Below are 14,661 nucleotides of genomic sequence, written 5' to 3'. Positions count from 1 at the left end.
CATTTAAGTATAAAAGCTTGCATTTCAGGACTTCCATCTTCCTGAGGTTGGTAACCTCAAATCAACACCTGACCACACTGTCTTGGGTGTGTCTGTATTGTGCACTTGTGCCTGTATAATCCCACTGTTGTCAGGGTCCCTTATGCTACTTCTTTTTGTTGAATCCTACCCAGCATATATGTTTGTTTGGTACACATTGACTAATAACAACAAATGTCATGCCTATAGCACACGCTTTCAAGTTTTGCTTATTTTAAAAATGTGCTGTTAGAAACAAAATTATTGGTGCATTAGTAAGTTGGCTGCAGTGTTAGACTCAACGTGGTCACTTGCAGTGTACATTAAATATATTATTGTGAATGATACATGGGCGAGTTCAGTGTGTTCTCTTAACATTGTCACAGTTGCCCGGGTCAGCCGTGTTGTCTCTATTATAACAACTGTATACTATTGTGGTATTTCTGGATGTAGAATTTTTATCCTTGGATTATATGTGCCAGGTCTGTGATGTGTTTAATTCATTTTCAGATTATATTCCATGTAGACTGCCTTGGTCTTTCATTATTAGTGAAAACATGTCAGCATTGTAGTTTTTTAGAACTCGATATACCCAAAAAAATGCACAAGCACACACACACACATACACAGATGGGATTTCACTATTATAAGATTTTCTTACAAGTCCACGGCTGTCTCACACTATTTTTGGAGGTGCAATAAATACTGAGGCACTTCATATTTGGTGGACTTGTCCAATTGTTAAGGCATTTGGTGTAAAGGTTTCTGAGATTGTAGGTCAAATTGTTCAGTCTATGGTTCCATGTGAGTCCATATTGGCCCTTTTGGAGTGTGTTCAACCTAACATAACAAAAAGCAGATAACTGTTAAATAGCTTGATTATAGCAGCAAGTCTTTTAAATTGTGCAAATTAGGAAGCAAACTAAACTTCCTGAAATAGTGGGTTGGCTTTGTAAAGCTAACATTAGTTAATGGACAAGGTAAAGACCTATACATCAATGTGGGAGCAGGATTGTTCTCCACAAAGTTCTTTCTTGAGCAACTAGTTACCATTTTTGTAAAACTGGAATAAGCCCTAAGGGAATGAAAATGTCAGACAAGAAGTCTTGACATGAACATGATGCATGTTTCTTTTGTCCTTGGGACATTATTGTTGGGCTAGGCTAATTATACCCTCATCAAAAATAGAATAGAAGTGCTGCATCTGGAAGTAAGTCTGTTATGAGGTACTCTCTGCTTTTTATACCATTCTTTTCTGTACATTTCGGCAAATTCCTGCCAACTTTTACTTAAAAATGCCTCCAGAAGTTGCTCTACCTAATGTAATGTTCTGTTTTCTTTCCATTCCATCTTCCTGAACCACTGCATGGTCACTTGCAGGAGAATTGCCGGTGAGAGGGATGTGTTTGAGGACCATATACTCTTCTCCATGGGGGAGAACCCTCAAAATAACCTTTTCCTCCTTCCAGTTGTATTAGACCAGTAGTCTTTAATCCATGGGTCAGGAAACTCAGCTGTGTCACGAATGCCTATAAAAGGTGTCTCTTTCTGCTGCCTTTTGGAAGACCAGCTGCTAGTACATAGAGGGCAAATGTGCCAAACCTGCTTCCTCTCTTTGATGCCTGCTGGGAGGAGGAGCAGGGCCCTGAGGCAAAGTTAGTCAGTGATGGACAGGATTCCTTTTTAGCCCAGGCAGGTTCAGAGACTCCTTTCCCCCACAGAAAAGTGCTCTCTTCTCCTTCCTGGCACAGCCTGGTGTGACCACCCCTCCCCTTGCCAATAGGTTCTCCATTGCTTGGTACACCCTTACAGATTCAGATTCAGACACCTTTATTGGCATAATAAAATAGCAACAAGGGAGCATTAATATAGGCACCCGCAAGGATTCACAAACAACAACTGACCAAAACTCAGCCACCAAGTTAAAACACTTCAGTCTAAAAACCATAACAATACATTCATCCAGCCAGCGGATATGAACTGCAGCGAACACCGGCACCCTTCCAGTTGATGTTGCCCAGTGCCTACAAATTATCTCGGTTGGTTTTAAACTGTTTGTTTATTCTTTACCCTCTTAGTTTTATTTTTGATGACAAGCATCAGAAACTCTGCCACATGTTCGGTGGCAGCAGGTATCTTGTCCTCTAGTAAAAATTTGATGCCATCACGTGTTAAGTTTTTTTAAGGGTCTAATGTGAGGATTGATTAATTCTAGACATTGTTTATGATACAGGGGACAATACAAAAGGATATGCTCAACTGATTCTGGTTCTGTCATCTGACAGCTGCAAATTCTTTTGTTCCAGGGGATACCCCTGTATCTGCCAGAAACGATAGCTGTTGGGAATATGTTTAATCTGGCTAACATAAAGGCTCTGCTCTGGGAGGGGTAGATTAAGTTGAAAAAATAATCGACCATTGATCTTTTTGGAAAGGAAAGGCCAAAAGATGTAGGTGAGCAGATCTTGTTTGCTCCTGCATTTATTTTCTGCAATTCCATATCCCAAATTCTCCCTGTAATCATCTGAAGAATATAAGCATCCCCGGAGTTTGCCAACCCCTCTATATCAATGCCAAAAGTATTGATTTTCCTTTGTATAAATTCAGACCATTTAGATATATAAGGGTTGGCAACCAAACTGGCTATAAGGCTATTTGAGGGGGCACAAAAGTGTAAGCGCAGCCAGAACTTAATAGTAGCGATCCAGGCTCTACTTTCAATAAGATGAAGACACAAAGTATATGGTAACCAACAGAGTTGGGTATACCAAGTATGCGCTGCAAAAACGACATATTTATCTGTTCCACCCCCTTTTAAAAGCCTGGATCCACACCGAGGCTCCATACAATAAATGCGGAATTATTGTGGTCTGAAAGATTCTTATAGCCGCAGGGACAAATTGGTTTCCTTTTCTGTAGAACAATTGGGTAATAGCTGAAAGCTTACTCTTAGTTGAGACAAGGGCTCGCTCCCTATGTAAAGATCAGTTCAAATTGTGGGAGAAAAGCAACCCCAAATATCTAAATGTTTTGATTTGTTCAATTTCCCTATCCCCAATTCTCCAGATCTTCCATTTCCATGATCTGGAGAAAACTAAAATTTTAGTTTTGGTATAATTAATGTTTAAAAAGTTTTTATCTCAGTAAACAGCAAAAGCTAACAAAGCTCACTTCATGCCTACTCTAGTATAAGAAAGCACCACTGCGTCATCTGCATACAGCAAAATGGGAACATGGTAGGAGTTCAATTTGGGGGGATGGTTTCCCTGATTAAACATATGAGAGGGGAGGTCTGAGAGAAATAGATTGAACAGGGCAGGGGCTAAAATGCAACCTTGCTTCACTCGTTTGGTTACCGGGATCTTTTTAGTCAGGGACCCATTGTTATCCACTTTAACCTGACAGGTGTTAGAGAGGTGGAGTTTACGCAATAGCCATAAAAGGTGTTGATCTACCACAATTGTTCCAATTTCTCCCAAAGGGCTGGCCTGTTAATAGAATCAAAAGCACCCCGAAGATCTATAAAGGCAGCATATAACTTCCCTTTAGGGAAGTGAAGGTATTTTTCAGCCAGGAAAGACAATGTGATGCAGTGGTCTAAGGTTGAATGGTTCACCCCAAAACCCAATTTGTTCTTTCCCCGGGAGCCTTTGAGTGCTCATCCATTCAGATAGCTTTAACTGTAGATGTTTAGAGTACAGTTTCCCTAGTATAGAAAGTAAACTTATTGGTTGGTAGTTCTCAGGTGCTGTCAGGCTACCTCTTTTAAAAATTGGAATTATAATAGAGTTTAGCCAAGAATCTGGGAAAATCCCATATTTGTCAATAAGTGTGAATAGTCGAGCAAGGGGGTCTGCCCACCAGTCCTTATTATTCTTGATGAGTTCCCGCGGGTATACCGTCAGAGCCAGGAGATTTGTTTGGTTTAAGGCTAGTTATAAGATTACACCCTTACACTTTAGAGCAGTGGTTCCCAAAGTGGGCGGTACCACCCCCTGGGGGGTGGGATTACCTAGGGGGGCACTAAGAGGCAAGGGAGCAGCAGGGGGTGCTAGAGGTGGGCCCCTTCAACTGTGCTGTTGAATAGGGTAGGGGGCGCTGGGGTTGAGTTTGTGAAACCAAGGGGGTGGTGGCCCGAAAGGTTTGGGAACCACTGCTTTAGAGCAAGGGTGTCAAACTCAATTATTACGAGGGCTAGATATGACATAAATGTCATTTGGTCGGGCCAGGCCATACCTCGCCAGTCCAGATAAAGAGTGGGGGGGGGGCTGCTTTGGCTGGCTCGCGGGCTGGCTAAGAGCTCTCAAGGGGCCAGGGCCTTATTTTTGACATCCCTACCTTAGAGCTTCCACTAGTAAGGCTGAAACTCTTTCCTGTCACATGAATGCGGTATCACATGACTTCCTGCCAGATGCTTACAGTTCAGTCTCCTGCTGGGATTAAAGGTATGCCCTAGGCCTGGAAAGGTTGGAGAATGCTGCATAAGAGGAATAGAGTGGCGTCTTCTGCTTTAAAGTAAAAGAATATTGTCTTTTTGGTATCAGAAGCCATTATGCCAACATCCAGCTTTCAGCTTAAACCATGTGAAAGACTGGCAACCTACAGCTGTAGCAAAAATGGCAAAGGAGTGGGTTGAAATCTCAAAGGCTCCAATAACATCGCCACATGGATGCCCTAAAGCTGGATATGACTGGGAAGAGGCCAGGTGTGAGGGGAAAATGGGGTTGTGAGCCCAGGCAAAGATCCATGGTGATGATGAAATGGGAACCAAGGGAACGAAAGTTGTGAAACAAAGTTGGCTAAAAAGGGAGTTGGGTCTCACAATTGCTCACCTACTTATCTGCAGTCTGTTTTCAAACACATTCCCACCATTTAGACATCTTGCAGGTATAAAACACTTCTAGTTCAGTTATCTTCGCTTGCTGAATCCCATCAATTGAATTTTTTTTTCTTTTGGTGATAGTGATTCTTAGATGTGACATTGGAACAATCAGTATATAGTTTCAGCTGTAAATGTTTTACTGTTGGAATGTAATTTAAGTGAGTTATGACACTAGACAGTGTTGGCTATAAATTCCAGTCCTCCTTACATTGTAAAATGGAGAGTTCAAATTGTTTGTAAGTGCTGCCAACTTCAATTTTACTTTATAGCACAGTTAGCCTCAAAACAGTTGTTTCTCGGTTTCCAGCTGGTTGAAGATGTCAGGCAGGCATCTATCCCCCCCTCCCCCCAGTGTTTGCTTTGCTGTCTGTTATCATTGACTATGGTAGCAATAGGAGAGGACTGAAGGAAGTTTAATTTGTGTGCCTGTAATGATTGTTTGATAGTGGTGCTAAAAATAAAACAGTGATTTTGTACTGTGCACTCATCACCCTATACAACTACAGCAAGATTTCATACAAACCTCTTACAGATCTGAGGTATTTTCACATGAGCAAAAATACTCTGTCCCTTCCAATGTTAGTCTTAATTAGGTCTGCTTTCAGTATAATTGTCTACTGTGTAATGTTGTAGAAATAAACTTTTAAAGATGATCAAGTTTGGAAAGGTGAGGGTGGGAACCCAAAATACTTCTGTGTTGTTTTTTCTTTGCAGTGGCACTGTATTTAAATACTGAATTTACTGATTGGTATAGCTTAATAAACTGACCAGACAAAGGCATGGGGCAATAGATCTATTAGTAGCTTTGAGGACTAAATGGTACTTCCATGTTCAGTGGTAGTATATCTAATTGGCGGGGGGATGGGACGATGGCAGGAAATGGTAATCGCTGTCACTGCTTGCTTGTTAGCATGCGATGGCCTGTTGCTTCAATTAAGTTATTACATGGACTTTGCCCAGAATCCACTAGGCCGTTTTCTTCTTTAAAAAAAGCTCTATTCTTGGAAAATACTATACACTCTTCTGTAGCTAAGACATGTGTACAAGAAACATGAGGACATTTGGCTGGAATGTTTGTAGTTATTACAACTAGGGGTGATTAGTATATTCCCCTCCCCATTTTTTAAAATTGTGAAGTAAGATATTTTTTGAAAAATAGTGTTGCTACTTTCAATAAACTGGAGGTTTGCATTTAATAAAATATATTTACTAGCTTCTAATACATGATATTTCCACTGTAGAACTAAATAAATATTTATCTCAGTAAATGTGCAGCAGTTTTGTTACAAGAATGTAAATGCATAATTTCTTTCATTGGCTTATTATACCAATAATTAATAAATTATATTTAATGTTGAGAAAAGGTTTGCATCCTTGTCTGGCTATCTTTCATCATAACAAAACTTGCCAATTTTGACATGACAGCATATTTTATTTTTTTCATTCAGCTGTGGCAAGAGTAGATACTACTTTCCAATATTTTGCATAAGTTACTCTTACTGTTGTAGGCAGATGGTCATTTCACACACAGTAATTATATAATCTTAACTACTGTGTAACAAAATATTATTGCATACACTTGTAGTTTTACCTCTGTAATCCTCAACACTATATTGACTTTATTAAAAAAAATTCTCTGCTGTTGAATAATTCCAACATATATGAGGGGAGAAAGCTTCCAATTAGGTACTTCCCTCATAAATAATTTTATCTACACACAATATTCAATTTTTGGGGGGTATGATACCCTCATCAGGTACACTAACTTGAACTAATTCTCTCTTGATTTAGTACAATGAAGTTATTGCTATATCTTTGTAACTCGTTTTAAATATTAAAATTAATGGACTTTTCAAAATCTTGCCCCAATTTATCATGTGATTCTTCATGCACGACTTGTTTCACAGTGAAAACCTAGGAGGATCTTGTGAACTTTCTAGAAACTAAATCCCTCCTGTGCTTTGAAACCACAGCTTTTCTCCAGTGTTTCGATTTCTTAACCGGCAGCCATGTTCTAGCACAGGGGTGCCTGTGGCTGCCACAGCACCTGCACACCTTTCCTGGAGCCCGCTTAATGTTTTCAGGAAGTGGGCATGGCCAAGTGGGGCTTTTGCCCAGCAGAACTGCCAGTTGGCCATTGGAGATCTGATTGGCTGTGAAGATTTTTTTTTAAGTTGCTTCAGCAGCAGGTACCACCATAGCACAAAGATTTTCACTGCATGACTGAAGGTAAGCTGTGGGCATGCAAAAAAATGCATTCATTTTAAAAGGCATCCTATTAAATAGTTTCTGCCTGAAATGTTGGAGAGTTACTATTAGAGTTATACATGACCTCACTCCCTGACATTTTGCGGTTAAACTCCACCTCCTGCAGCAGCCATTTTGTAGTTGAACCCACCACAAAATTCCCAAGATACCCACAGGCTCATAAAGATTTGGGGACCCCTGTTTTAACTTTTTCTGATAAAACTTTTTATTTATAAAAACTCAGACCACAGAGGTGTCTGAATATTTATCATGTGGTTTGAGTTTGATCTCATTTATCTTTGCATGTGTATCTGTTTTCTCTACTATTACAGCTCACTGTTTGGATAATAAACCAATTATTTAATCAGTGCAGCAATTTGAGATTTAGTTAGCCTAATTCTTCCTTTGTATTTATACCAGATTCTGAGCAAGCATGTGATCAAAAGGTTTGTTGACAATGTTTCAGATGTTCTTATTGCTCAATTGTTCTGTCTTGGTACCTGCTTTTGGTGTCTCTTGTATATTACCCATTTGCCTTGGATTCTCCCTTCATTGCACAAATAACTTGAAAAACAATACAAAGGACTTTCAAAAAAACTTGATTCTTATAGACACTTATTTGTAGTATCTAATCCTGAACCTACAGTTGCAAAATATGAATTTGGCAATGGCATGGCAAATTTGTTTGTGTTTGTTTATTTATTTAATTTATACTTCTGCCTCATTCCCAGTCAGACCCGGCTCAGGGCGGGCAACAACATCTAATCACATTCTTACAATAGTATGTAAATGTGCAAACTATTCTTTAGATTGGAGTTGAGTGTGACATTGTAGATCTGTGTTCTATAACAGGATAATACCTGAGAAATCATTGATAAGGCTTGAAAGATTTCTGAATAAGTCAAGTGTTTGCAATTCACAAGATCTGTTTTTCTCTGAACATGGTTTTGGAAGTTCATGTCAGCTTTCTTGATTTTTGGGTTTCTAGTAGAAGCCACTCTTTCTGAATGCGTTCAAAGTGCTTCCTCATACAGAGGCTGTGCATTAATAGGTGGTATTGGGAAGTAAAGTTTTGGCTTCCTTTGTTTTGAATGTCAAAAATAAAGAGAACCTGTTTCAGAAATGACACTTTGGTATCATGACAGGAGGGTTTAATGAGGTGAAAGCCTGGGGTATTTGTCTATTATATAAAGTCTCAGTGGTGGGCAAACAGATCAGTTGTAACAAGACAAATGGCACACATACACACCCTCACAAAGAACACCCTTGGTTCACATGGGCTTGTTCACGACTTTCCATTTAGCAATTTTTTTAAAAGCCCATAAACGTACTCTGTTATAATGGTTGAGATTTTCAGAGAGAAACTGCGATTTTGAAGGGGAAAAGTTAAAGTGCCATCTAGTGTTGAGAAACTGATACTTACAGGTTTAGCTAATTCAAGTAATTTCCTAGCTCTAATCAGTGAGTCTTGTAGCTTCAAATGTGCTATAAATCAAGTGATGCTAGAACAGTGGTAATACATACTCTTAATTTAGCAGGGAAAGTTGAGGTGAACAGGGCTTAGACCTTTGTTGAAAATGTAGGAACAGTGAATATATGAACTTCAATCCTCTAATGATAGTTTCACAGATCAACTTTTGAACATTTGATGTAATTACATCAAATAGAATAGATGGCTTCATAATCTAGGAGAAATACTTCTACCCTTAAACATGTTGCTTGCTTTCCTGTGATATAGGTGGAAATAGAATGCAGTATTGTCCATGTAATGTTTGGGTAATGCCCCAGTCACCTGCAGAATTGTGGTTCCTGTTGTAATCTTCTTGTTTTCAATCTGTGAGGATAAGAAAGCTCTATATTTCCAAGAGACAAGTCAGTTATCCTATTTCAAGACTCATGGATACAGGGAAGCAAAAAATGTACATTAGATACAGCATGGGTGATCAGCAGAAATACCATAAGCAAAGGAAGCCACGGAACACCTAACCAGAACATTCTTGCAGCTGTCACATAAATAACAATTGTGAATAGCTGGCAAGCACAGTGCAGGGAGACCCTAGTCCAGTAGATAGCACTAGGAGCATGCTAGTTTTCCTTTGCAGTGCCAGTGGTATCCAGAAGGCTGGTAGTTTGTGCAAGAGACTTGACTGGGTGAGTGTTCCTGGATTGTCACTGAGGAAAGGGGATGGAAATGCCCAGTACTAATGGGGGGGGGGGATGAGTTAAATGAGAGTCTGCATTGGGGTCAATAAAGGCCACGTTTAAAAAGTGAGCCTGAAGGGAGGGAAGAGTCTGAGGTCATTTATGCATGGTAGGTTTGTCTCTCGATTCTCCTGTGATTGCCTCGGTTTTCTGTGGGGGCTATGCATGATGTTCTCCTCCCTGAGAGCTCAGCTCGCTTCCGTCCCACAACTTCCCTGGGTTTTCCAGTCCCTGTTTTATCCCAAAAGTAAGTTTTATTCTGATCTTAACTCAGTTACAGGAAGGTGCGTAGTCAAGTCGTGGGTCAATCTTCCCATGCTCCAATATGCTCCCGTTCTCCAACTCCTCCTCCAACCCCTCCTCCAGCCAACCTTCAGCCATCCCATCTGCAATGACCTGGGAAGCCATACCGGAGATGGAGGCGGCTATGTGGCTGCCTCCTTCTCTAGTTGCCTTTCTCCCCCCACCCCCTGGTCTGATGGCATATCGATATAGCAATAAATCATCTAAAATATTAATAAAAATTACAGAGAGGGGCAGTGGAGGCTAGGATTGTTTGCTCACTCAACCCCTCTCCCAGGTAACTCATCACCCAAATGTGGGGGGGGGGGCAGGCCAGCAAGCGCCCAATCCTAGCTTCTGCTGCCTCTCTCTGTGATTTTGATTAGTGTTTTAGATTATTAAATGCTGTATCGGTATGCCACCAGACCAGCCGAGGGGGAGGCACCCAGAGAAGAACTCCCCCTCCAAAGCATCTTCTCCCATCTGTTTCAACAGTGTTGTGTTCACAGAATCACACACAAGCAGAGAATCTCCCCCCGCCTTTTCTGAGTAGAACTTTGTTTTCAAGATGCGGGGACAGACTCTTATGGGTTTTGGCTGGTGATTCTAAAGTCCTTAATTTTGAGAAATGGGTTGTGAAGTGGACACTCTTGGGGGGGGGGAAAGGAGGCGGGCAGGGTGACATTATCATCACAGTAAGCACTACAGCCAATTTCAAAGCAGTGTTTTCAAGGGGCAGGGACTCAGACGCTTCCTGATTTCTGCATGTAATTATGTATTGCTCCTGCCACAAGCCACACCATGCAAAAGGTTTTCTGATACTGGGATATAAAAGTGTGAGACAAGAGAAGGACAAACCACTGGCATCCTACCCATGCATAAACAACCTGAATTATGACAGGGAACAAGCAGTGTGGCAAAAGGCACAAACTGGAGAGTGGGAGAAGACACACTGGGCTGATACCAGGTGAAAGTGGAACTGGAGATGACAAACAGCTCAGGAAAGAGTAAAAAAGACTAGAACCTTGACATGAATTGGAGATGCAGCAGCCAGCCAGTCCAGGGATGTAAAAAGGAGGAGTAATAAGACCAATAGAAAGCTTAACAGTGCATTTTTGGATTTTTAAAAAAGGTGCCAGTATTCATACGTAAGGTTGAACTGATGTCTACCAATTCCCGCCTTCCTCTGCAGATCCCCACTAACCTACCGGGGTTGATGCTGCCCCCCACCCCCTAAGAAAAGGGTACTTCATTTTTCTTAATGGTTTGGTTGGATTACAGGCCATTATCTTGTAATCTTTACAACAACCTTGGAAAGTAGATCAGTATTATTATCTCCAGGGGGTAAACTGTGGTCTGAGGCTGAGAAGTCGTGGCTTACATAACCTAAGGCTACCAGTAGTTCAAAGCAGCTGTGAGAATGGATCTGGGGACATTCTGATTTTATCCCAACTTGCCTTTCCAAATGTGCACTAAATCCTTCTATTGCTGATTTTTTTGGCTCCAAGAAAGGCGCCTATGGTGACTACCTTCACAAATAAAGTGTTGGGGCTTAGCCAGGGGCAACTTGACTGGAGAGATGCATCAGGCAAGAACGGCCAACTTGAGGTGCTTGACTCCCTATGCTTTTCTATTTCTCAGTGACTGCTGTTTTCAGGGACCCCCATAATGTTTTCTTCTGGTGTTTTAACTATTCCTGTAGATCCGTTTTAGAAAAAGGAACTGTTATGGCTGTGGATTCACCACCCCCTAGTGGTGAAGCTCTGCAGAAATTGGCTTATTGCTTCTTTTTGTGGAACGCTGTGTAGAACCAACAATTCTGGGGCACAATGGAAAGGGAAATAAACAATTTGTTTAACATTTTAGATTTTAGCATCTTTGATGTAATTGTCACACTGGTACCATTCTGTTTTGCACTTCTTCAGGTTTTATACGTGCCAGTATGGCTTTCTTGTCACGACGTCTTAGTCTTAGCCGCAGCTACAGGTCAAAGTTTGGATGGTGCAGTTAGTACCATATTACTACAAACTCTATAACTTTTTGCATCAGCAATAAATGAATAATTGACACATAATGTCCTTTTTTTTTTTTTTGCTGTTAAGTCACATCTGACTTCTGGCAACCTCTGGTGGGGTTTTCAAGGCATGGGGTGTTCAAAGGTTGTTTTCCATTGCCTGCCTCCACGTCACAACCCTGGACTTCCTTTGAGATCTCCCATCCAAATACTTGCCAGAGTTGACCCTGCTTCGCTTCTGAGATATGACGAGATCAGGCTAGCCTGAGCTATCCAGGTCATTTCACTGTCTTATCAACCACGTCATAATACCATGGCCTGGATCCCATGGTAAATCCCCACTGACAGAATGGATTTCCATCAGCAGAATAGAACTGCCTTACTTTCCCCCATCAACCCAAAATTATCTTCAAAATGTTGTTCCTGGTGAACAGGGGGAATCCCTCCCCAAACAGCAGTGTGCGTGTGGAGGGGTCCGAGTTCTTCAGTGGGAGATGGGAATCAGCAATAACTGCACCCCTTTCATTAGTGGAAGCTTTCTGTGGGATCTAACCCCTTATCTTTAAATGGAGAAATGCTGTTTTCCAGTTCATAAAACAGCTTTTTAGCCGCTGAGTGCAAGAAGAATAAAACTGATGAAATGTTTAACCATATCCTCTTATATTCCTCCCCCTCTCTTTGTCTAGATGTGAAAGGACCACCAACTCACAGGCTGTCTTGTGGCCAGTCCCCCGATTCTGAAACTGTGATATGGGAGACCAAGTACTCCATTCTGACCGACAGCCAGCTTGTGCTGCTGAACAAAGAGAAGGAGGTGAGAGACTGAGTGTACAAGAATGTCCTGCTTCTGAACAGTTATTTGGCTAATGGTAGTGCTTGAACTGGTTCCAGTTCTATCACATATGTAATGGGAAGTAGAAGAGCCTTTTACCTCAGTCAGGCAGTGAGAAAAGTTCATTTTCAGAATCTTTCAGTTTCCTAGAGTTCTGGTTTACCATGCACCCTAAGGCACAGTTTCTCAAATTTGTTTTTGAACTTCAGTAGTATATTTCCTGATTCTCCTGTCCTTGTGGCAGCAGCTTCTTTTGGTTGCTATCATGCAGAATCGTTGCGTATGCTGGCATTAGGAGAAAAAATGGAGCATCTCAGACTCCCTACTAAAGCTAGGCAATGGAAGTGGAGAAGATGCTGTGGTCAGAAGCTCCCATTTATTCCCTGCCTTTCCTTAACTTTTGTTGTTAGCATACATGAACACATGAAGCTGCCTTCTACTGAATCAGACCCTTGGTCCATCAAAGTCAGTATTGTCCACTCAGACCTGTAGCAGCTCTCCAGGGCCACAAGGTAGAGATCTTTCACATCACCTGCTTGCCTAGTCCCTTTAAGTGGAGATGCCAGGGATTGAACCTGGGACCTTCTGCATGCCAGGCAGATGCTCTACTACTGAGCCACAGCCCCTCTCCAACGAGTTTGGTAGCATAATGAGTTTGGTAGTTTCCTCTTCTGGGAAGAAAGTGTGTCTTCCTTCTTTTGTAACAAGATACTCCCTCCCGTTGGAACACAACACCCCTCCAAGTTTTTATGTGCCTCCCCCCCCATCCCAGGTGGCTAACCATATTGTGGTGGTGGTGGTGGAAAGTGCTATCAAGTCTCAGATGACTTATGGTGACCCTGTAGGGTTTTCAAGGCAAGGGACGTTAGGAGGTGGTTTGCCATTGCCTGCTCTGCATGGGCTAAGAGAGTTCTGAGAGAACTGTGACTGGCCCAAGGTCACCCAGTAGGCTTCATGTGGAGAAGTGGGGAATCAAACCTGGTTCTCCAAATTAAAGTCCACCGCTCATGTGCAGGAGTGGGGAAACAAACCCGGTTCTCCAGATTAGAATCCACTATTCTTAGCCACTACACCTTGCTGGCTTTCTTAGGTTGGCCTAGCAGTTGGCATTTATTGGAGAAGGCTGATATGGTAACAGTTTGACATGCTCTGGTAATCTCTAGATCAGACTGAAATAATAAACCTGGCCTCCCAGAATTAACCATCTTCAGTTATTTTACTTGTTACTTTAGAAATTATTTAAAGATTCTTGCAAGAAATGTTTAATTCACTAGTTATAGATTGACAAAATTCTAATAATTTTTCTCTTCCTAAGAGTATTGGTTTCAAATTGCCTGTTGTATGGATAGGGTTTGACCTGATGCCACTCCATTTAAAAGAAAACTTTTCCTTCATGTGGGGGAATGATTCACTGTAGTGGTTTTTCTGTACCTTTTAAGGAGAATCAAACCAGCTTACAATCACCTTCCCTTCCTCTCCCCACAACTGACACCTTGTGAGGAAGGTGAGGCTGAGAGAGTTCTGAGAGAGCTGTGACTGGCCCGAGGTCACCCAGCAGGCTTCATGTGGAGGAGTGGGGAATCAAACACGGTTCTCCAGATTAGAGTCTGCCGCTCTTAACCACTACACCACGCTGGCTCTGCAGTCAAATCAAAAGGGATCTTGTTAATCACTGAATGTACTTAGAGACTGCTGAACAGAACCATCTAAATTTTACTCATCTGCATGTTATGGGGGTGGATCATACTATCCTTCAAGGATTCTTCCTCCAGCCTAAAAACACCTTTTCTAAATTACATTGCTTTTGCTCAGTGGAAAAAGGCACTAAAGTAGAAGAAAGGCTGCTTAGGCTAGAAGAAGGCTTTAAACTTTGCTCAGTTTAGTGGCAGGATAGGGGTAGGTTCTATCCCATGATTTGGTCAAGAGAGAACATGAGCAACAAGTATGAATAACGCAGTCAGTAAATCCCTGATGATTAAACCTTTGTGAAGAAGCCACACACCACAGTGTGTTCTCTCCAGCACAATATATAATTAGAGTAACAGGGTTTGCAAAAGCACTGAGCCATCCTCACCAGTAACACCTCAGTTGCAGAACTGGCAAGCAGCTGTTGCAAACTGAGGGCCCCGGAGAGAACGACAAAACAGCTCTTGAAGCACCTCCATTTGACAGAGTAGGAAACCA

At 41.6% G+C, this 14,661-nt stretch overlaps 1 protein-coding gene across 4 annotated transcripts in view; it reads left to right on the top strand.

The window, feature by feature from the left end:
• Positions 1-14,661, top strand: part of RASAL2 (RAS protein activator like 2) — a 162,951-nt gene that overhangs the window by 26,935 nt on the left and 121,355 nt on the right. For all 4 annotated transcript variants that reach the window (XM_056844394.1, XM_056844393.1, XM_056844400.1 and 1 more), the window contains exon 2: positions 12,332-12,459. In XM_056844394.1, the coding sequence (XP_056700372.1) occupies positions 12,332-12,459 (128 nt within the window). The remainder of the gene's footprint in view (positions 1-12,331; positions 12,460-14,661) is intronic.

Source organism: Euleptes europaea, chromosome 2 (genome assembly GCF_029931775.1).
Source record: "Euleptes europaea isolate rEulEur1 chromosome 2, rEulEur1.hap1, whole genome shotgun sequence".
Taxonomy (NCBI): Eukaryota; Metazoa; Chordata; class Lepidosauria; order Squamata; family Sphaerodactylidae; genus Euleptes; species Euleptes europaea.
This window is presented reverse-complemented; position numbering and strand designations above follow the sequence as displayed.